The 23,144-nt window shown below is 39.5% G+C and overlaps 1 protein-coding gene across 3 annotated transcripts; it reads left to right on the forward strand.

Moving 5' to 3' along the window:
* The first annotated feature begins 767 nt into the window (after window positions 1–767).
* On the forward strand, window positions 768–22,590 carry LOC138995160 (UDP-glucuronosyltransferase 2B31-like). Of its 3 annotated transcripts, none has more exons than XM_070395594.1 (6): window positions 768–1,488; window positions 2,884–3,032; window positions 16,689–16,820; window positions 19,766–19,853; window positions 20,707–20,926; window positions 22,311–22,590. In XM_070395594.1, exons 1-6 carry the CDS (start codon window positions 768–770, stop codon window positions 22,588–22,590), a joined length of 1,590 nt encoding a protein of 529 aa, XP_070251695.1. The 3 variants fall into 3 exon arrangements, with proteins under 3 accessions (XP_070251695.1, XP_070251704.1, XP_070251712.1); XM_070395603.1 differs by having other exon boundaries at window positions 768–1,239; XM_070395611.1 differs by lacking the exon at window positions 20,707–20,926 and having other exon boundaries at window positions 22,311–22,330.
* Window positions 22,591–23,144: the final 554 nt, after the last annotated feature.

A 23,144-nucleotide genomic window follows, 5' to 3' on the forward strand; every position in this document is an offset into this window, starting at 1 on the left:
ATGGGTAAATATTCTATATTTCCTCTGAGGTTTTGGTTGTTCCAATTATTCTGTCAGTTATTGAGATAGGTATGAAACTCTCCAGTTATGATTGTAAATTTGCTTATTTTTCCTTTTAGTCCTATTCATTTTTTTTTTGCATATATCATAGCATAAATTTCTAGGTGCATTTAAATTTAGGATTGTTGCATCTTCTTAGTAGATTGATTTTTGTTTAACATTCTGACATGTACCCCTTATCTCTATAACGCTTTTTGCCTTAAAGTCTACTTTGTCTGATATTTAAAAAAAAATATATATATATATATATTTATATATATATATATATATTTTATTGATTTTTTTTTTTTTTTTTTTTTTTTTACAGAGAAGAAGGGAGAGGGACAGAAAGTTAGAAATATCGATGAGAGAGAAACATTGACCAGCTGCCTCCTGCACACCCCATACTGGGGATGTGCCCGCAACCAAGGTATATGCCCTTGACCGGAATCGAACCTGAGACCCTTGAGTCCGAAGGCTGACGCTCTATCCACTGAGCCAAATCGGTTAGGGCATGCATTTTTAGATATTACACAGATTTGTATTTTAAAAAAATGGCATTACCTTATCATTTTCCAACTTGCCATAAAATGCTCTGAGGGTTTATCAAATGTATTGACTTTGGGTGTAGAGTTATATCTTAACTTCCTGGTTGATTTCCCTATGCACATAAGCAGGAGCCATGGTAAAGGGATCAGCGATTTGAAAAGAAGCATGTTCCCACCAGGATGCATATGAAGTGGATTTCAGTTCTGCTGCTGCTACAGCTGAGTGGTCACTTCAGCCCTGGGACTTGTGGAAAGGTGCTGGTGTGGCCCCCAGAATACAGCCACTGGATCAACATGAAGACCATCCTGGATGCACTTGTCCAGAGAGGTCATGAAGTGACCGTTCTGACATCTTCAGCTTCAATTCTTGTTGATCCCAATAAACCATCTGCTATTCAATTTGAGGTTTTTCCTACATCTTTAACAAAAGATGATATGGTTTCTTTTTTCATGCAGTTGATCAATAAATGGACATATGATCTGCCAAAAGAAACTTTTTGGACACATTTTTCACTAATGCAAGAAATATTTTGGGAAGGTGCTGACTTTGTTGAGAAGCTCTGTAAAGATGCTGTTTTGAACAAGAAACTTTTGAGAAAACTACAGGAATCAAGGTTTGATGTCGTTCTTGCAGATCCCTCTGGACCCTGTGGTGAGCTGCTGGCTGAGCTACTTAAAATACCTTTTGTGTACAGTCTCCGCTTCTCTTTTGGCTATACAATTGAAAAGTACAGTGGAGGACTTCCATTCCCTCCATCCTACGTACCTATTGTCTTTTCAGAATTAAGTGATCACATGACATTCATGGAGAGAGTAAAAAATATGATTTACAATCTTTATTTTGATTTCTGGTTCCAAGCATTTTGTGAGAACTGGGATCAGCTTTGCAGCAAAGCACTAGGTAAGTCATGTCCTTACTTGACAGCATGAAATCCTAACTTTCCTAGTGCCCTAAAAGGTGGATTTGTATAAATATTAATTGAGACAAATTTGTCTTTTACAAGTAAAATGATAAAATAACATTGTAAAATAATCTTTCATTCTCACAAATATTATGGAAATGCTTAACTTATCAGGTCATTAAGTAATTGCTTCCTCTTGTGTAGTTTAGTTTGATTTAAAAACTGAATTATTTAGCCATATAACCTGAAGGATTCTTTCACACTAGAGTGCTCTATCCCAGACTCAGGAACCTATAATTTCAGGTTTCTAATGACTTCACATTCCTTCACTAAGCACTTACAACTCATCTGCTTAAACACTAAACTTTTGTTGATGGCTAGATATGTAAGTCAGTAAACTATATTTTGTGAAATCTCTCCCTTCATTAAAGACAAAATGAGTCAAAATTAAGAGTGAGCACATCTATTACCATACATTATTAATATATTCCCGCTGTTATTTGTAAATGTTCTAATTAACGCAGAAGTATTATTACGCTCCTAAATTGAACCACATGTAATTATAGTACTAGGAAATGAGGCATACTCTCAAAACCTCCATTTTTGGAAAATCATAGATAAAGGCAATAGCTTGCTAAATTGCAGAAAATAGACGAAATAATCTAGGGAAATGTGTTTCCATGGATATGGTATATTTAATTAATTGAGCTATTAAAATCATTGTTTACATTTGCATCTATTACTTCTGCCACTTTATAGAGTAGCAAATGCATGTTTAATTCTGTAGTAGCTTAGGTTTAACAATTTTCTATGATTGTGAATATCCTGATGTGATGTTAGAGAAGAAAAACTGTTAAATTTTATATGTATTGTTAATATATATAAACATCATAATATAAAAAATTTACATTATATAAATTCTAGAGGCCTGGTGCATGAATTTCTGCATGGGTGGAGTCCCTCAGTATGGCCAGAGATTGGGCCTGATATGGGCCGTCTGGCAGGGGGAAGGACCATGGAAGGTTGGCTGTGGGAGCAGACTGACAACCCAGCCAGCTGAGGGGATGGACCATAATAGGTTGGCTGATCATGGGAGGTTTGCTGTGGGAGTGCACTGACCACCAGGCGGCAGCTCCTGTGTTGAGCGTCTTCCCACTGGTTATCAGTGTGAATCATAGAGACCGATCAACCATTTTTTTGGTCAACCAAAAGGTCCAAATGGTCATTTAAGCTTTTATTTCGGTAGATGTTTGCACTATCAAATCACAGACACTTTAAATATCTTTGGCTACATTATTCTAAGCTTTTCTTTTTTTCTTTAAGAAAACAACATGGTATATTCACATTACAATATTCTTATTTTCTCTACTTTTTTTTTTCTTTTTCCTTTTCAGGAAGACCCACTACATTATTCGAGTTAATGAGAAAAGCAGAAATATGGTTTATTCGAACCTATTGGGATTTTGAGTTTCCTCGCCCACTCTTGCCACATTTTCAATTTGTTGGAGGCCTCCACTGCAAACCTGCTAAGCCTCTGCCTAAGGTAAAACTATTCCTGTTTGTTCTACTTTGCATTTTCAGTAGGAATGATTCTGTGTTCTTCATTCAGAAGGTCTGGTCACACTGAGAGAGATATGGGAATCTGGGTAATGTGACCTGCCAATTAGATATTCATACTATTTCAAGAATTTGAATGTCACTATCATTACAAAATAAAGAAGTATACTTCAGAGACTTTGGAAATAGGGTCAGTTAAATTAAGGCCTTCATTATTCAACATATAAAAAAAGTATCAGATATTAATTCAAAAACTAATTTTAAAGTGACTAGCACAGTACAAGGGGGGCATATACAGAGCATCAATGTAGACACAGGTTTTACTCCCCCACACCAGATATTTTACTTGGAAAGAGATCATATAAGCAAGTAATAAAAATGGTGTGAAAAGTATTATAATAAATAAAAAGCATAATGCTACAATAATGCTAGAGAACATCCCATGGGAGTGGATCATAATACCTCAGGAGTGACAATAGCAATCTGGTGTAAGTGAACATGAGATATCCCTTGTTATTTTCCTCCTTCAACAACAAAATTCGTTATCTATCCACGAACAAAAGTGCCAATGCAAACGGACCTGGAAAGAGTCTTTCCCACCTACGCATCAGGCAATAGGCAGAGAGACTCCGGTACTGGCTGTGACACCTACAGGATATTGTCTATAGTTCCAGGCACTCTTAGCTGCAGTCCAGGAGCACCTACAGCCCTGACTTGGGCAGTCACCTATGGAGTAGAGAACATTTGTGGAAGTCCAGATTTCCAAAGCAGAAGTTCCAGGACTCTGTTGGCACACAAAATAGATGAATTTGAATGCATTCGTGTGGGCGAGAGGAAAGCTTGATTTTGCCAGCATCATTCCTCTTCCAAAGGAGCTCAGTGTAAGGCTGAAAGAAGGCCCATCCATCCCTGTGATTTCTCTCACAGGGATAGAGAGCCGGTGAGTTGGTGCCGAGCTTCCTCTGGTTTGCAGGATGCTTCCGTAGAGCTCATTTCTCTCACAGCATACAGAGTGTTGTATTAGGAGCTCAGTGTCTGGTGAGAGGAAGCAGATCTGGAAATGTAAATTATTAGAGAGCATGTTAAAGAGACAGGGTTCCTTCTGACTGCATTCTGTACTCCATCGGGAAGCCTGACCACCAACCATGAAGAAAACTTTTCTTGCAGATTCCACCATACTGGCATGTGGGCAACAACAGTGACTTGCATTCCAACCCATATCTCCTCCCCTCTGTGGCCAGCTCCATGTAGAAGCTGCCAAGGGCAGCAGCAAGAGCTAGGGAGGAAGAGCAGAATACAGACAAGGGATGGTAGATAGGAGAGAACCAGAAACTTGAGCTGTAGCACCACCTTCAGGAAAAGAAAAAGGAGGTGATCAGCATCTGGCCTGTTGCTTTATATGGAGGGAGGACAAACAGGACAAACAGAATCCTCCCACAAGACGGAGCATGAAGCACAAAGCAGGCACATTCATACAAGAACTGGAAAAGCCTTATCTATAGAAGACTGAGGAAAGGTATTTCTACCCTGAGAGTAGTAAACATAAGTGGGTGACTGCTAATTCAAATGCAAAAACAGCAATGCAAAATTCCAAAGTACATGAAAAATCAAGGAAACATTAGGTCACCAAATTCTACAACAATGCTCCAGCAAACAAATACAGACATGGAGATATATGATCCACCCAATAGAAAGTCAAAATAGCTGTGTTAAGGCAACTTGCTGATCTACAAGTTAACACAGAATCTTGTGCACTGTTGGTGGGAATGTAAAACCTGTGCAACCACTAATAAAAACAGTATGGAGGTTTTAAAGAAATTAAACAGAGCTGCCATTTGATCGACAAATCCACTTCTGGGTATACTTCTAAAAGTAAAAAAAAAAGGATATCAAATATATATCCATAATCCCACATTAATTGCACCATTATTCACAAGAACCAATAAATGGAAACAATTTAAGAGATGTGAAATACACACACACACTACAATATGATTCAGCCATAAGAAAGGAGGAAATACTACCATTTGGGACAACATAGATGGACCACAAAGGTATGTTAAGTGACATAAGGCACACTAAAAAAGACAAATAATATAGGATATCACTTATATGTGGAATCTAAAAATGACAAACCCATTAGAAACAGAAGTATAATGGTGATTACCATGGACTGGTGAAAGAAAGATTAGTGGGTAAGAAGAAGTTGATCAAGGGTACAGACTTGCAACTCAATGATGATTAAGTTTGGGATCTGTAGTGATTTTAGCCAACAATACTCTTTATATACTTGAAAGTTTCTAGAAACTAGATCTTAAATGTTCTCACCACACACATAAAAAGATAATTATGTGACCTAATAGAGGTGTTCACTAATGTTAGGTAGTAATCTATATGTATAAAATCCTAATGTGCAAATAGACCTAGTGGAAGAACAACCGAACAACCAAATAACCAGTCGCTATGACGTACACTGATCACCAGGGGGCGTGCGCGGAACATGGTGGGCACTGGCTGCAGGCAGCAGAGTGCAGAACATTGCAGGCATTGGCAGTGGCGGGATGGTGGATCCGGTGAGCAGGGTGCCAGACCAAGGAGGGGTGCTGATCGCTGTCATCAGGGTGAGACTCTGGTGGTTACCGAAAATTCTGTGCTCCCGCACGCCACAGTACCACTGGGTGCTCACACCTGCTGCTGGCACAGGCCCTGCTCTCACCCACTGCCAGAGCCAGAGCCACTGCTCACACCCACTGCCAGCACCCAGTGCCGGTCCAATTGCTCAGCGCCGTTAGTAGTTGCGAGCGGTGGCTGCTGGCCCCAAACACCCCTCAGAGCTTCTCCACCTTCCCCTGCTCTTGAGGAGCGATCCAATCCAACAGCCACCTCTTGCACCTGCTGCCAACAATGGCCCTGCTCACACCTGTGGCCAGCACTGGATCTGCAGCTCACACACATCCAGAGCCAGCCCTGCTCACACCCGCAGTCGGAGCCAGAGCCACCAGTCACACACGCTTCTGGCGTCCAGCACAAGTTCCAATCGTCCCTGAGGGCTTCTCCTACTCATCCTGCTTCTGAGGGGCAATTGGGGCAGCAGCAGCCACTCAAACCCCCTGATGATGCCAGCCCCATTCGCACCCGTAGCTGGCACCATCAGCATGTGGGAGCGGTGGTAGTGGAAGCCGGGCTGCCAGCAGACAGGGGACCGGGGCCGTGGTGGGAGGGGCCAAGTGTGGATGCGGAGGATGGGCCGAGACCCGACCCTGTGCCCACTGCAACCTCACAGCCCATAGTTCCTTTCAAGGTGCATGAATTCATGCACTGGGTCCATAGTTATATATATACTAATAATAGAGGAATATACAAATTGTCTGGGATGCCGTCACAGTAAAAGTAACGACCGAACAACACGCTGTAAGGGACGACCAGGCTGGCAGGGGGGTTAGTGAGGGACAAATAAACTACTAAACAACTAAACAGCAGGCTGTGTGGTGCTACCAGGCTGGCAGGGGGAGCAGTTAGGGGCAATCAGGCAGGCAGGCAGGTGAGCAGTCCTGGATTGTGAGAGGGATGTCCGACTGCCGGTTTAGGCCAATCTCGGGCCTAAACCGGCAGTCGGACATCCCCTGAGAGGTCCCGTGCTGGAGAGGGTGCAGGTTGGGCGGAGGGCCCTCCTTTACCCCCCTGCACGAATTTCATTCACCAGGTCTCTAGTTATAATATATAAATGAATCAATATAACACACTATATGCCATAAACTTACAGAATGTTATATTTCAATTATATGTCAATTGTTTTAAACAAAAGCTTGAAGCAATTATTAGAATGAGAAATGAAATTTTTTTATGTTAGAACAGTTAGGTATTTATTTTTCAGAGAAAAAAAACCAAGTAAACAATTTAAAAGAGAAATATCAGCGGGGTGGGGGGTTGGGCAGAGGGGATAGATGAGTATGAAGTTTGGACCAGATATCCATAAAATGTTGTCTCCTTACACATTTGGGGGCAGGGAGCTAGAAAGTGCATTGAGCAATAAGGAATTTTTCTAACACTGAAAGTAATAAAATTTGAAAACTGATAAAAAATCAGTGACCACAATCAGAATAGATCTCAAACAATTCCAGGTGAACATGACTTCACCAGCAACTTTAAATACATCAAACTGTGCTACCCAAGAGGGTGACCAGATCTTTGCTGCAGAGAGCCCAGTTGTACTTCTCCCACTGTGGGGCAGGTGCTCCCTGGGAGAGTCAGCGAGGTGATGATGAGAGTCCCTCAGAGCCGGTTACACATAGCATATTCTACAAGAACATACAATATGATTTCAGAGCAAAAGGTGTCATACCCATACATGTCAGAAACATGGACTCTCAGATAAGTAACTATATAAGGATAATTCTGGTTTAAAAGTAGGAATCTTAAGGCTTTTTCCTGGATATTCTGGACAATAATACCAGACTCATGAATTACAGTAATTGTCCAGCCTGTAAGAAGTGATTTAGGGAGAGAGGTCCAAGATTTCAGCATAGGAAGACCCTGAACTGACACCTTGCCATGAACACTAAGAATATACACCTACATGAAGAGCATTTCCTCCTGAAAAACATCTGAGGGTTGACTGACCAGCATCTGCACAACAAATGAGAGAGAGACTGTGAGAGAGAGACTGCGTAGAGAAGGTTGAGAAACTGTGAGAACTCTCCAGGCTCTGTGGAAACTCTTTGTGATTGGAGGTGCCTGTGAGTGCCAATGTTACATTCTCTTTCCACTGATAGCATGGGCAAGAATTCAATTCAAGTGCTGTAGCTCACCTGCAAGACCACCATACGTGCCCTAGGCCACTCACCCCTCACCCACCCCAGGCTCAGACAGACAAACTGCCAGGGCAATGCTGCAGCCATATGCCACTGGCTGCTCCAAACCCAGCCATCCAGCCTACCAGGGTTCCACGGAGCTGAGCACACTGGGAAAATTGGTCATGTTTGCCTCAACTGTGGCTAGCCTGCATGCCAGGGAACCCCTGGTACCTCATGCAACCACTTCCATTCCAGCCAGCCTGCTGAAGCCACACAGCACACACAGACTACACAAAGATCATTCCTACACAAAGCCACTTCATCAAGTTCAGGAGAGGTGGCCATTTCATCTAATTCTTAGAAATAAACACAGAAAGTAAAATAGATGCGGGAATACAGAAGACTCAGAGTCAAAGCAAATTGATCTAATACACAGAAACAAACACAAAGAGACAGCAAATATAGGCAGACAAAGGAACGGATCCCAAATGAAAGAATAGAAGAAATCTCCAGAAAAAAAAAAAAATCTATACTAGAAACATACAACCTTCAATGAATGAACCAGGAAGAAGCATAAAAACTGAACATATCCGTTACAAGCAAGAAAATTGAAATAGTAATTTAAAAAAAAAAAACACCAAAAAACAAACTCCCAACAAACAAAAGACAAAAGTTCAGGACCAAATAATTTCACAAGTAAATTCTACTGAACATTTAATTCTACCAAACAATTAATACTTATCCTTCTCAAAATATTCCAGAGATATTGAAAAGGAAATAACACTCACAAACTCATTCTATGAAAGCAGTCAGCAGTACCCTGATAGCAAAACCAGACAAAGAAAATACAAAAAAATCACAAGCCAATATCTCTGATAAAAATAGATGTGAATATTTTCAATAAAATATTAGCAAACTGAATTCAACAATATATTAAAGGATTATACATCCTGCTCAAGTGGAATGTATTCTAGAAATGTAAGGTTGGTTCTATATCCACACACACAAAAAAAAATCAATGTGATAGACAACAACAAAACCAAGGATAAAAATCATATGATCATCTTAATAGATACAGACAAAAGTAATTGACAAATCCAACATCCATTCATGATAAAAACTCTCAACAAAGTGGGTACAGAGAGAACATACATCAACATGATAAAGACCATATATGACCAATAAAACCCACAGCTAATATCGCATTTAATGCTGAAAATGTAAAAGCTTTTCTTCTACTGTAAAAAACAACAACAACACACACAGTGATGCCCACTATTGCCACCTTAATTCAATATAGTATTGGAATTCCTAGCTACAGCAATCACAAAAGAAATAGAAATAAAGGGCATTTATATTGGACATGAAGAAGTAAAACTGTCACCATTTGCAGATGACATGATACTGTACCTAGAGGATCCTAAAGTTTCCACACAAAAACTACTAGAACTGATAAATGAATTAAGTAAAGTAGCAGGATACAAAATAAATATCCAGAAATCAGTCAACAAGTAAAAAGTGTTTTCAAGAAGGTAGAGAAAAGGGAACTCCTGTACATGGAGTGAGTTTGTAAATTGGTGGAAAACAGTATGGAGGTTCCTCAAAAAATTAAAAATAGCATACAATCCAGCAATTCCACTGCTGGGCATTTATCAGCGGTAAACAAAAACACTAATTTGAAAAGATACATACATCCCCATGTTCATAACTGCATTTACCATAATAACCAAGATATGGAAGCAACCTTGGTGTCCATCAATAGATAAATGGGTAAAATCCATGAGGTCTATGCACACCATGCAAAATTACTCACCAATATCAGAGGATTACCTCTTGCTAAATGCAACAACATGGAAGGAACCAGAGGGTATTATGTTAAGTTAAATAATTCAGGCAGAAAAAGACAAATACTACATGATTTTACTTATATGTATTACCTAAAAAACAAACAAACAAAAAAAACCAGAAATAGACGTATAGATACAAATTATATTCTAAATCAGCCATGGGCAAGCTGCAGCCCGCGGGCCGGATTCAGCCCGTTTGAAATGAATAAAACTAAAAAAAAAAAAAGACCGTACCCTTTTATGTAATGATGTTTACTTTGAATTTATATTAGTTCACACAAACACTCTATCCATGCTTTTGTTCCGGCCCTCCGGTCCAGTTTAAGAACCCATTGTGGCCTTCAAGTCAAAAAGTTTGCCCAACCCTGCTAAATAGTGGCCCAGTGCACAAATTCATGCACATTGAAAGGAAATCAATTAGGAGAAATATTTTAATATTGCTATTCGCCCTTTCTCTATATTAGAAGTGTCAACCAAATTCATAATCGACAATGACATCTGGAAACACATGTCTGTGATTGGCACTAGCATATATTGCACATGCATGAGTCAACTTAGCCTTTTATGTATATAGAATAAACTTGCTTAATTAGACCTGCTTTCTGATGTAGCTAAACTTTTTCCAGCCCAGTGAAGCACCCCAACTTCTCTTTCAGGTAATTGTCAGCAACACAGCAGTAAATATCAACATGAAGCAGATTATTATTGTAGATCACACAGGGAGAAGAAAGGGTAAAATATTTAACTGTATCAGTGTTTGACTATATTCTGTGCAGTGAGAAAACCTGAAGTCATTTCCAAGTTTCACCATTTCTTACTTCTTTTCAGTCGGGTTAACTTTCTAAGCCTTCTAAATCTCTGTTTTTTGGCTAATGAAAAGAAAATAGGATGCCACCAAGTCTCCTATCTACCTACCTACTTCACTTCTGTGAAGATCAAATGAGATTATACAAGGGTGAAATCTTTGCACCTGGCTATAAAGCAAGTCATGTTCCTCGGCAGAAGAAACTTCAAGGAGGCTAGTTGATAGGGAGAGGAAGCCGGGCATTGCTACATGACCTCATTACCCGTACAGTTGTGGACACTTAGGATATAAACTTTTATATATATAGATGATTGCCAGAGGGGAGGGGTTGGTAATGGAAAAGAGGAAGAGGAATAAGAGGTACAAACTTCTAGTTATAAAATAAATGAATCACAGGAATTTCATGTACAGCATAAGGAATATTGTCAATAACACTTAACATAACTTTGTGCAGTGAGATGGTTACTAGACTTACCACATAGTAACATATTAAATGTCAAATTACTACATTGCACACCTGACACAAATATAATATAGTTTGTCAACTATACTTCAATAAATTATTTTAATGATTTAGGTGGAAAGTTTGGGAGAATCTGACAAAAGTTAAGATGAGATATAAATTATTATAGAGATGATAAAAAAGATATAGAGTCATTCTAATCATAATGAACTTTTTCTTAGTATTCAGTCAAAGAAATAAAATACTAATGAATATACTACAATAATTCTCCAGAAAACCTGACAAGCAAAAATGCAAGTAATTTAGTAGAACTACAATAAAGAAATAAAGGTGAGTTAAGATCCTATGGTGTAGCCTCATTACAATAATATATATTAATTAATAACATTATAAATGAAGACTCTCTAAAAACATTTCCTCTTCAATATTGTGTACTGGCTCTATTTCATTTCTTCTTTACACACACACACACACACACACATTTGCACAAGAATATGCAATAAGGGAATTCAAGCTCATCAATTGTATACTCCAAAAACTGAGGAATTAGGTCTCTTCAAAACAGCCACCGATAAAAAGAGAATGGAGGTTCCTTAAAATTAAAAACAACTACCATTTGATCCAGCAATAGAACTTCTGGGTCTATTCCAAACAGTGACATTAGAATCATATTTATAACACTATTCACAAGAGTCAAAAGATAAAGTCAACCCAAGGGACATCTATATATATAAAAGTCTAATATACAAAGTGTCCCCTTGGGAGTTTGACCTGGAGTTCGATTGCTCACTATGGCATGTGCTGACCACCAGGGGACGGCACAGAATGAAGGCAGGCCCCGGCTGGCAGGCAAAAGGAATGCCCCAGCCAGCAGCTGAAAGACCTGATCAGCCCTGATCACCAGCCAGGTCTAGGGACACTACCCGTGCATGAATTTCAAGCACCAGGCCTCTAGTTGATAGATAAATCAATAAACAATCAATACACACAATGGTATGTTATGTGTTACGTGCTGTGAGTCAGCTCTGACTCCTGAGGAACTTATGAATGAGTGATGTCCACAAAATCCTAGTTTTAACAGCCCTCTCAACTCTTTTAGACTCATGCCTATGGCTTCTTTTATGGAGTCAATCCATCTCATATTTGATCATCCTCTCTCCTCCTACCTTCTATTTTTCCCAGCATTATCTTTTTCAATGAATCCAGCCTTTTCATGATGTCTCTGAAAAATGAAAGTATCAGTTTAGTGATTTTTATCTCCTGCAATATTTCAGGATTAATTTGCTCTAGGACAGGGGTGGGCAAACTTTTTGACTCGAAGGGTTCTTAAACTGGACCAGAGGGCCGGAACAAAAGCATGGATGGAGTGTTTGTGTGAACTAATATAAATTCAAAGTAAACATCATTACATAAAAGGGTATGGTCTTTTTTTTTATTTCAATGGTTTTATTCATTTCAAACATTTTAACAAGAAGAATGTAAACACTAATTATTATAATTTGAAACTTCAAAAAATGGAGGAATCATAGCACAATAACATACCTTATATTGAAGATGGCAAAGGCAAAATAAAATTGCCTAACAAAAGAAAGGTACAAAAGCCTTTCAAATTAAACTTAAATATAATAAAATAATTTAAAACTAAAACAAATAGAAAAGAAAAAAATGTGTAAACAGTAAATTAAACATTTTCTTTAGTGCAACTTCCAAATTATGCCCGGGACGTAGATGTAGATGGCAATGTAGACTGGGTTGAAAGGTTTTTGGTCTTTAAAACATCAACTTCAGTGGGAACAGTGTTGTTGGTCTCCTTTTTTAGCTAATGCATCAAAGTCTGGAGTTAGTTTTGTTGTGGCTATTCTCAGGACAGATCTGAGGTGTTCGTCAGTTAAGCTGGATCTGTGAGGGGTTTGTTGATGTTCATGACGCTAAATGTCTGCTCACAAACATAGGTTGGCCCAAACAGCACCAGTATCTTCTGTGCCATCCTCCGGATGTTTGGAAAAGTGGCTTCATTAAGTGAAGCATAAAAGTCTCTTAGTTCAAGAGAGCTGAATTTCTCCTTTAGGACAAAGTCAGACTGAAGATCGATGAGTTCCAGTTGCACCTCTTCTGGTGCTGTTTCAGGGTTTTGTGACAAAGGACAGGCCACCAGTTGAAGTGACTGGTCAATTTTTTCAACATCAGAAAACCGACAACAGAATTCTGCATGCAGATCATCCAGTGATTTGCTGTATTTCTTAACGTTTTGGATGGTCTCCTTCTGTGTGGCTAGTGTGGCAAAATGAGTGAAGACTTTGTCTGAAATTTGTCTGGAAAGAAAATCAGCTTCGATTTAAAGGCTTTCACATTAGTGTACATGTCATGTACATACTGATCTTTTCCCTGTAGCTTCACATTTAGCTCATTCAAATGTGAAAATATATCTACAGCAAATGCAAAGTCACACAGCCAATTCTTGTCACTCAGCTCAGTAAATTCGTCAGACTTCCCCTTTAATTTCAAAAATGCACCAATCTCTTCTTTGAGCTCCCACACTCGTTGGAAAACTTTGCCCAAACTTAACCAGCGGACACGAGAGTGGTAAAGTAAGTCGTGGTAATCCACATCAGTTTCCTCCAGAAACTTAATAAACTGACAGTGCTGAAGTCCCTTTGCTTGAATGAAATTAACAAGCTTTACGACTGGATTAACAACATGATTAAGTTGTAATATAGACTTGCACAATGATTCCTGGTGAATAATACAGTGAAGAAAAATAACATCTTGGTTAGGGTTCTCCTCTTTCACTTTATCCTGAATTCTTTTTAGCAGTCCAACATTTTTTCCAGTTAAATTGGAGATCCATCTGTCGTGACATTAGCAAGTTTACTCCATGGTAGCTTCATTTTCTCAATGACTGTAGACACCCGGTCATACAAGTCCTCTCCCCGTGTTTTTCCTTTCAGTGGCTCCATGGCTAAAAACTCCTCCGTAATTTCAAAATTGTCACTAATCCCTCTGATAAAAATTAAGAGCTGAGCAGAGTCCTTTACGTCATTACTTTCATCCAATGCTAGTGAATAAAACTTAAAGAACTCTGCCTTACTATTTAACTTGCTGGCTAAGTCTTCATCAATCAGTTCCACTCAACGAGTCACTGTCCTGCGCGATAAGCTGAGTTTTTCAAACTTGCCTTTGCTCTCTGGACACAAGAGACCTGCTGTCTCTATCATACATTCTTTCAAAAACTCGCCTTCAGAGAGAGGTTTGCTAGCTTTTGCTAATTTGAATGATAGCATAAAACTTGCTTTGGTAGTTGTCTCTTGAATTGCAGTTTGTCTGTGAAAGACATTTTGCTGAGCCTGTAATTTAGCCATCAACCTCTGTGCAGTAGCCTCCCGTTCTTGAGGTGACTGCTTGCTAGCATAGTTGCCATGCTTTGTGGCAAAGTGACGGCTGAGATTGTACTCTTTGAAGACTGCAAGTGTTTCCTGGCATATCAGACATACCAGCATTGATCGGACTTCGGTGAAAAAATATTTTGTTGTCCACTCCCTCTTAAACACTCGGCATTCACTGTCCACTTTCCTTTTCTTTGGTCCACTCATGTTTAATATTGGGCTAAAACCAACAGTACCGTTCTCTTATTAAATTCTTTACTAAAATAAGACAGTAAAGTATAAAAACAAGTGATTAAATTTGCTCTACTATAACATTTTTGGTCTTCTAAAAAATATATATATAACAAAATCATCTAAAAAAGTTCAGACATGGGACAGAGGCACACCCTGACCATAGAGAACAACCCCTTTCCTCCATAGGAAACCTGTGTATCTTTCACACAGGCCCTTTGTTTATGGTAACACACATAGCTGCACATTGCTGTGTCTTCCAGACACACTTGTATGGGAGGTGCTAGAGCAATGCAAAACATGGGTAACCAGTAGTTACCACTAGCACTTCCGTTACTGGCAAAAAACAGCCGCAGTGCACATAGTGTGAAAGAGCCCATTATCAATATCAGATTGCATCCACTGGACTCTATAAAAACAACCAAGTGCCACTTTTAAATGCCCATTGCAACAGTTTTTCTTATGAAAAGATGGAAATGGCAGGATATTTATATATATACCCCTACTGTGACAGCCTGGCAGAGCATTACAAAGGAGAAAACCCAGCATCTGTTGATGTCCATAAGTACAAGACTTCAGGCTGTCATTACCAGGAAAGGATTTCATCCAAGTATTAGATATGAACATTTGATTTTCAGTTTTTCATTTGTCCAGTTACTTCTGAAACCCTGAAATTAAGCGATTTTGTAATAAAATCTTTAGTTCATCACATTTCTATACAATCTTTTTGTTCAACCCACTGAATTAGGGTTTGTTCACACTAGCCGTGCTGCCGTTGCAGTGTGGTGCAGTACTGCAATGCAACGCAGATAGGGTTAATGCAGGGTACACAGGTTTCCATCATGTTTGCATTGATGCTAATGTGCAATGGTGCATGTTAACACAAATGCCCTGTAGCACGAATTTTTACAGGCGCAAGAGGGAGAAGCAAACGCAACGCAAAATGCATTTGTTCTGCCGCTAACACATGCGGTTAGTGGCCACCGTAGCGTTACTGATACCGCATCCGTATGAGCAAAAAAATGCAGCCGCAGCATGTCTAGTGTGACATGTCCTCTGTGTGTCTTTTTCCCTGCTGCACGCGTCCTCAGTGGGAAAAAAAAAAAAAAACTGCAGTGGATACAAGCCCTAAAAGCTGAAAGTCTTTGCTGTTTTATTAACAAGTCATTGTGATGTACAGAATGTGGGAACAGGAAAAAATTGTGTTTGAGTAGAGCTCTTAATCTTACCTCAGAAAGGCTCTGATACTGTGCTCTCCAGGGGCGTGTCTCCCTACATCATCACGATAACGTGTCTACGCATTCCCAGGGTGATGTCCGGAGACGCGTCCGCAGGCATTACAAGGAGCCTCTGGAAGATTGAGAGGCTGTTCCTTCTACTGAATGGGCGGATATATATCCGCCCACTCAGAAGAAGGAGCTGCTGCAGTGTTTCCCAACGTTGCCATGTTAACACTGCTGCTGGTGAAGGAGCTGAGGGGAGAGCAAGAGAACCCTCCGCTCTTTCGGCTCTGTGGGCTGGATAGAGCAGCCGAACAGGCCGGATCCGGCCCGCGGGCCATAGTTTGCCCACGGCTGCTCTAGGACCTACTTATCTTTCTGGTGGCTCAGGGTATCTGTAGATGAACATTACCAAGCCTTAAAATTGATGGAAATTCTAACACCTGCTATAACATAGATGAATCTTAAGGACATTTTGCTAAGTGAAATAGGCCACAGACAAAAAGAGAAGTACTGCATGATTCCACTTATGTATGGGATTTAGACTAGTCAGATTCATAGAAACAGAAAGAAGACTGATAGTTGTCAGGGACTGTTAAAATGGGAAGTGGAGAATTACAGTTTAAAAAATATACAGTAAAAATTTACAAGATGAAAAAGTTCTGGAGATGAATTATACAACAATAAGAATATATATATATACACCACTGCACTGTACACTTAGAAATGGATAAGATGGTAAATAGATCATGTGTATTTTTAACACAATTAAAAATAACAAGAACTACACTAATAATTCCTTATGATACTTAATTTTCTTTGTGGCCGTTTGTAGTAATCCCTTCAATAGTTTTCACTATGCTATTGTCTTTTGTAATGGAAAAAATTCTTCCTTCACAGGAAATGGAAGAGTTTGTCCAGAGCTCTGGAGAAAATGGTATTGTGGTGTTTTCCCTGGGGTCGATGGTCACTAACATGACAGAAGAAAGAGCCAATGTGATTGCATCAGCCCTTGCCCAGGTTCCTCAAAAGGTTAGATAAACTGCCTTAGAGCAGAAAACTAATGAGTGTGTTAAACTCTGTAAAAGGTCTGGTTAAAGAAATTTCTACATGAAAGGTAAACTATTAGGGTAGCTCCAATTAACTCAGATAACAATTTGAAAAACAAAATACGCATGGTAGGTGCTAAAGAAGTACAGAGGGTGTTTTTGATGGACAATAACTTTGGCATTAACATTCTGGTCACAAAGAAGTATATTTTAAAAGTGCAGTGTGAATTTTTGTTTGATAATAGTATTATAGGACAGGAACAGATATCACCAAATCCTATCCTGTCATTTGCTTCATTTCCTTGCAGGATTCCTAGAGTACTGAACACACTACCAACGTTCTCAGAATAGAGTTAAATTTTAACATTAACCAGGGAATGATAACAATCTGAAAGGCATCATACAGTTTAGACTTGCCAGGTAATCCAGGCCTCTCCTACTTTCCCTGGATTTTGGATTAGGCCTATTCAGTTGCAAGGTGATATTCAAAGTAAGGATTTCTAGGGCTCACCAAGCTGCATCCAGGAACCTAAGCCAGAAACAATGATTTAGAGAAAGAGAAAAATTGGCCTGTAAAAAGGAAAGATAACCTCCCTGATGGGCTGGGCCCTGCTAAATTCTGAAGCAAGAAGACATAAAAAAAGGGTATAGATGGGTCCAGGCCTCAAGGTGATCCTGTGTTTTATAAAATGTGGCCCCAAAACAACCCATCAGAATAAAAACGTCTGATAGTGGAGGAGGAGGAGGAGGAATATGAGGAGATAAAAGAGAGTCAACCAGAAGAAAGCCTAGCTTGGGACAGTTTCAGCTGCTCCTCCTTCTCCATAAATTATGGTAGTGAATTATTCTAATACATAAAATACACTTGAAGTTTCTGGATAATTGTGAACTACTTCCAGTTAACTAACTAATGTAGCTACCTCCTTATCACCTATGCAAATTTGCTGAGAACTTAAAGTGACTTTAACACTCACATAGCAAAAAGATGTTAACCACTTATAAACTAGAATCCAGCTTACTGGTGGACTTATAAATTGCTTGGCTATTTATAACTAACTAGTGGCTCAGTGCACGGAATTCATGCACCGGTAGGGGGTTGTCCCTCAGCCGACCTGCACTTTCCCCAATCTGGTACCACTCGGGGGATGTCCAACTGCAGGTTTAGGCCTGATACCACCTAAACCGGCAGTCAGACATCCCTCTCGCAATCCAGGACTGCTGGCTCCTAACCATTCACCTGCCTACCTGCCTGATTGCCCCTAACCACTTTGCCTGCCAGCCTACTCAACCCCAACGGCCCCCCACTGCCAACCTGATCGCTCCCAACTGTCCCCCACTGCCGGCCTGATCACCCCTAAATGCCCCACCTGTTGGTCTGATCGCACCCAACTGACCCCCCCTCCTGGCCTGATTGCCCCTAAATGCCTCTGCCTTGGCCCCGCCCCAGTGGCTTTGTCCAGAAGGTCTCTCGGAAGGTCTCCCGGTCTAATTAGCATATTACCCTTTTATCAGTATACTAGAGGCCCAGGGCACAAAAATTTGTGCACTGGCGGGGGCGGGGTGTCCCTCAGCCCCACTTCTGCACTCTCACAGTCTGGGACCCCTCGGGAGATAATGACCTGCTGGCTTAGGCCCACTCCCAGGTGGCAGAGGGCAGGCCCAATCCCTAGGTGCAGCGCCTGATTGGGCTCTGAGCAGAGCCTATTGAGGGGGGTTGGGGCGCTGCCCCCTGTAACACTCAAGGCAGGGTCGATGGGGAGGTTGCGGCACCACCCCCTATCACGCACAGAGCAGGGCCCATCAGGGGGGTGGGGAGCTCCCCCCTGTGACACTCAGGGCAGGGCCAATGGGGAGGTTATGGCTCCACCCAATCTGCAGTCCCCCCATCCACAGCCCTCCTGATCTGCAGCCCTCTGTGCAGTAACTCTGGGCTCATTGTGAATGCATCCTTATTCCAGGCCCAAGGGTGTGCTGGTGCTCCGGGGCTGGCGAGGCTGGGAGCCTGTGGCTGCTCTGGTCCCTGTTGTTTGGTCTTCCCCTTACAGCATCCAGGCTAATTCCTCTCAGAGAGAATAGCTCATTTCTCTATTATATATATAGATTAACCATATTAATCAATACTGTCAGTGAACTGTATAATGTTTTGAAATATTAACAGTAAGATGAATTAAATTTACCATCATCATCAAATTTTATCTTTTCAACAGGCAAACTATTATTTATAAAGTGTCAATGGCTTTTCTTTTCTACATTTTAAGAAAATTTTCAATCCTAGCTAGAGTGATAACACAGGATTTGGGTAAAACTTACCACTTGGAAGTGGTGATTAATAAGTAGAAAACTAAAAGAAGCTAAACATACTCATTAAGCACACATTATTTATTATTATTAATAAACATATATCAGAATGATTTAATTCTCATAAATAGCTGATTACATTGATTTTTTAAAGCAAATGATGTAAAACTCTAAGATAATTAATGTAATTAGTGAATATAAGTAAACCACTTCCCCATCATTCAAAAAGAAATAAACAGGTTAACATTAAATCTAGATGGTGAGAGTTAGAATAATAAATAATTAAAATAAATGTCTAAACCATTAATTTACTGTGTTTTGCACTACAATTATATGACTACCTAAAAACTTTTATATGCTTGAATTGGTCATTGATAATCTCATTTGTCTAAACCCAAAGTGTGAAACATCATGATTGCACTCATATCTGGCTGAATATAAAAATAAGTAACATGCAATATAAGTACCTATGCCCCTTACAGCAGTGTTTTATTGGTTCTCATTATCAACATGTCTTGTCCTCATTCCCTTACCTGTAATATTTCAGGGGTTTAACTAGATGTCTCTTAACCTATTTAGAATTCTCTGCAGTTTGACTCAAGTAATACATAACCTTCTTTACCCTAACAGATTATATGGAGATATGATGGCAAAAAACCAGATACCTTAGGGCCAAATACCCGGCTCTATAAATGGATCCCCCAGAATGACCTTCTTGGTAAGATTCTGGAAAACCCTGAAATCAGAATCAAGTCAACCAGAATGATAAGCAGTTCACTAGGATAAAAGTGCATTGAACATTTGTTACTGAAAACCTCAAAAATAAAAATGAACTTCCCAATATTTATTTCCGAGTCCTAGGGGGAAAGGATAAGCTGTAACAGTTGACATCTTATGTTACATAGTCACGTTCCTTATGGCCACAGACAAAAGATCTTTAGTTCATGTGTAATTCCTCTCAGAGAGAATAGCTCAATTGTCACTCTGCCTCCTAATTCTCTCCTTACACCAGCAGTTTAATCCACGGTAAGGGTGTACAGGTGCCCCTGAAATATATCAGCTCCTCTTTTATTACTAGTAACTCTCCATTATCCATTGGGAAAAAAAATTAATATCTCTCTGAGGTAAGAACATATTTCATTATAATGTATAGATTTTCCTTCCTCTGATTCTGGTGCCACCATCATCCCATTGTTTGCTGCCTTGACATCTACATATCACACTCTGACTTCACTATTTTATTAAGAGAATATATTTCAACATGCACCACCACTTTCTTTTTAGCATACACTTTTTAAAATCAAGAATATTCTCTTTCCATTTGTCCACTGGCAACTTGTATTCATTTCAAGACAAAAGAAACACACTAATCTTCTATGTAAGCTTTCACTGTCCCTCCAACAGACTTATGTTTCTCTTCCTATGAGTTCTGAAAAACATTTTAATACAGTCTGAAGGGTAGACCAATCTGTTACTAAATATATTGTCTCTTTCTGTGCCTTTATTGCCCAACTCTCATTTTATTTCCAAGACTTATAATTCATAATTTGCTGAAATTCACCCAATCCTAGGTCATCCAAAAACCAAAGCCTTTATAACTCATGGTGGAACCAATGGCATCTATGAGGCAATCTACCATGGGATCCCTATGGTGGGCCTTCCTATGTTTGCGGATCAACCTGATAACATTGCTCACATGAAGACAAAAGGAGCAGCTATCAGATTGGACTTCAACACTATTTCAAGTACAGATTTGCTCAATGCATTGAAGACTGTCATTAATGACCCTTTGTAAGTATCACCTATTTTTTATAGATAGTACTTATACATAGATTAGTTTGTCAATAGTGCATCTTAATTTCATCCCAATATTAAGAGACTAATTTTGACATTATTAAGATGAGTTAACCCATCCTAATCTACTTTTATTTTCGACCACACATTTACTTCAAAGTTGCGTTTTAATCTCATGTATTTAATGGGGAGCCATCTAGTGCAACAATTTTCTCCTCCAATAATATAAAGTTATGTAGGTAATTAGAAGGACACATTTTTTAAAAAATATGATAAAATACATAGTAGGGAGAGTAATCAACTAGAAGAAAAAATCATAAATCCTTTACCTAAATAAATTCATTACCTAAAATTTCTGAAGCTATAAATATCTTTACACTCAAAAACTTATTTGATTGTAGTCATTTAAACAGAGTTTATGAAATATTATTTGCATACCATAAATTCACATGTTAAAATTATATAATTCAAATATACATAGTATGTTTACAAAACTATGAAACTATCACAATATAAACTTAAGGCATTTTTGTCATCCCAAAAAGACATATCATATGTCTTAGAAGTCACTTCTCAGCTCCCTCATCCAAGTAACTATTGATCAACTTTCTGTCTCTATAGATTAGTCCTTCTGGACATTTCATAATAACAGAATCATACAATATATGATCTTTTGGAACTGGCTTCTTTAACATGGCATAATGTTTTTTTGTGTATATTGTTTAAATATATTTTTATTGATTTCAGAAAGGAAGGGAGAGGGAGAAAGAGATAGAAACATCCTATATAATAAAAGACCAAAGGGCGGAACATCTGGTCGCTATGATGTGCACTAACCACCAGGGACAGACACTCAACGCAGGAGCTGCCCCCTGGTGTTCAGTATGCTCCCCCTGTGTTCCAACCTTATGGTTGGTGAGTGCAGCGGCAGTGGTGGGAGCGTATCCCACCTCCACAGAAGCACCAAGGATGTCCGACTGCTAACTTAGGCCCGCTCCATGTGGGGAGCGGGCCTAAGCCAGCAGTCGGACATCCCCCAAGGGCTCCCAGACTGAGAGAGGGTGCAGGCCGGGTTGAGGAACCCCTGCCCAACTGAACAAATTTTGTGCACCTGGCCTCTAGTCAATAATGAGAGAGAACCATTGATCAGCAGCCTCTTGCACACCCCACACTGGGGATCGAGCCAGCAACCTGGGCAGGTGCCTTGACTCAGAATCAAATGGTGACCTCCTGGTTCATGGGTCAAGGCTCAACCACTTAGCCATTCTGACCAGTCAATAAAAATATTTTTTAATTAAAAAAATACAATTTTGAATGAGAATGATTGGCTTAAAAAAATTAACTTTCTTTCAATGTTGGTATCTTTGTGTTTCTCCTTCAGATATAAGGAGAATACTATGAAAATATCAAGAATTCATCATGACCAGCCTATGAAACCTCTAGATCGAACAGTCTTCTGGATCGAGTTTGTCATGCGCCACAAAGGAGCCAAACATCTTCGGCCAGCCGCCCTTGACCTCACCTGGTTCCAGTACCACTCTTTGGATGTGATTGGGTTCCTGCTGGCCTGTGTGGCAACTGCTACGTTTGTCATCACAAAATGTGTTCTGTTTTGTTGCCGGAAGTTTTTTAAAACAGGAAAGAAGGAAAAAAGAGAGTAGTTGTTATGGAGGCCTGACGCTGACATGCCTTGTAGATAGGACTCTTGCACTTTGTTCCACCAAGAAGTTCCAATGTAAGGGTCACTACCTCCTGTGACGACATTACTTTTCACAATTTAGCTTCTCAGATCCAAATTTGTTTTCAAGTGACTACCTGGTTAAGATATAAATATGTCATACCAAACTTAAAAACTTATAAAAAGTAAACCAAAAATACAGCCAAATGAATATATTTTTAAATTTGTTATTCTAATTGCAAAGTTATACCAAAATATTAGCTTAACTGTGTTTCAAACATTACACATGAACATAAGAACATTTTGAGGAAATTCTACACTTGTTTGTTGATTTATTGATGGTAGGCATTGTGGCAGTTATGAGATGATAGTTCATTGTCATTTTTATTTGTATTTCTCTGATGATTAATGATGCTGAGCATTTTTTCATGTATCTTGGCCATTTATGTGTCCTCTTTAGAAAAGTATCTATTCATGTCCTCTGCCCAATTTTTTAATTGGTTATTTGTCTTTTTTTTGTTGAGTTGTATGAGTACT

The sequence above is a fragment of the Myotis yumanensis genome, unplaced genomic scaffold (genome assembly GCF_028538775.1).
Source record: "Myotis yumanensis isolate MYYU_CA2020_CCGP unplaced genomic scaffold, mMyoYum1.0.hap1 SCAF_1, whole genome shotgun sequence".
In the NCBI taxonomy this organism is placed as follows: Eukaryota; Metazoa; Chordata; class Mammalia; order Chiroptera; family Vespertilionidae; genus Myotis; species Myotis yumanensis.

Bases quoted from the DNA above. Each gene is read 5' to 3' on its own strand.
- LOC138995160 (XM_070395594.1), top strand. From the start codon at position 768: ATGCATATGAAGTGGATTTCAGTTCTGCTGCTGCTACAGCTGAGTGGT. The intron at 1,489-2,883 runs GTAAGTCATGTC...TTTCCTTTTCAG, and splicing joins GCTTTGCAGCAAAGCACTAG to GAAGACCCACTACATTATTC. The intron at 19,854-20,706 runs GTAAGATTCTGG...ACCCAATCCTAG, and splicing joins CCCCCAGAATGACCTTCTTG to GTCATCCAAAAACCAAAGCC.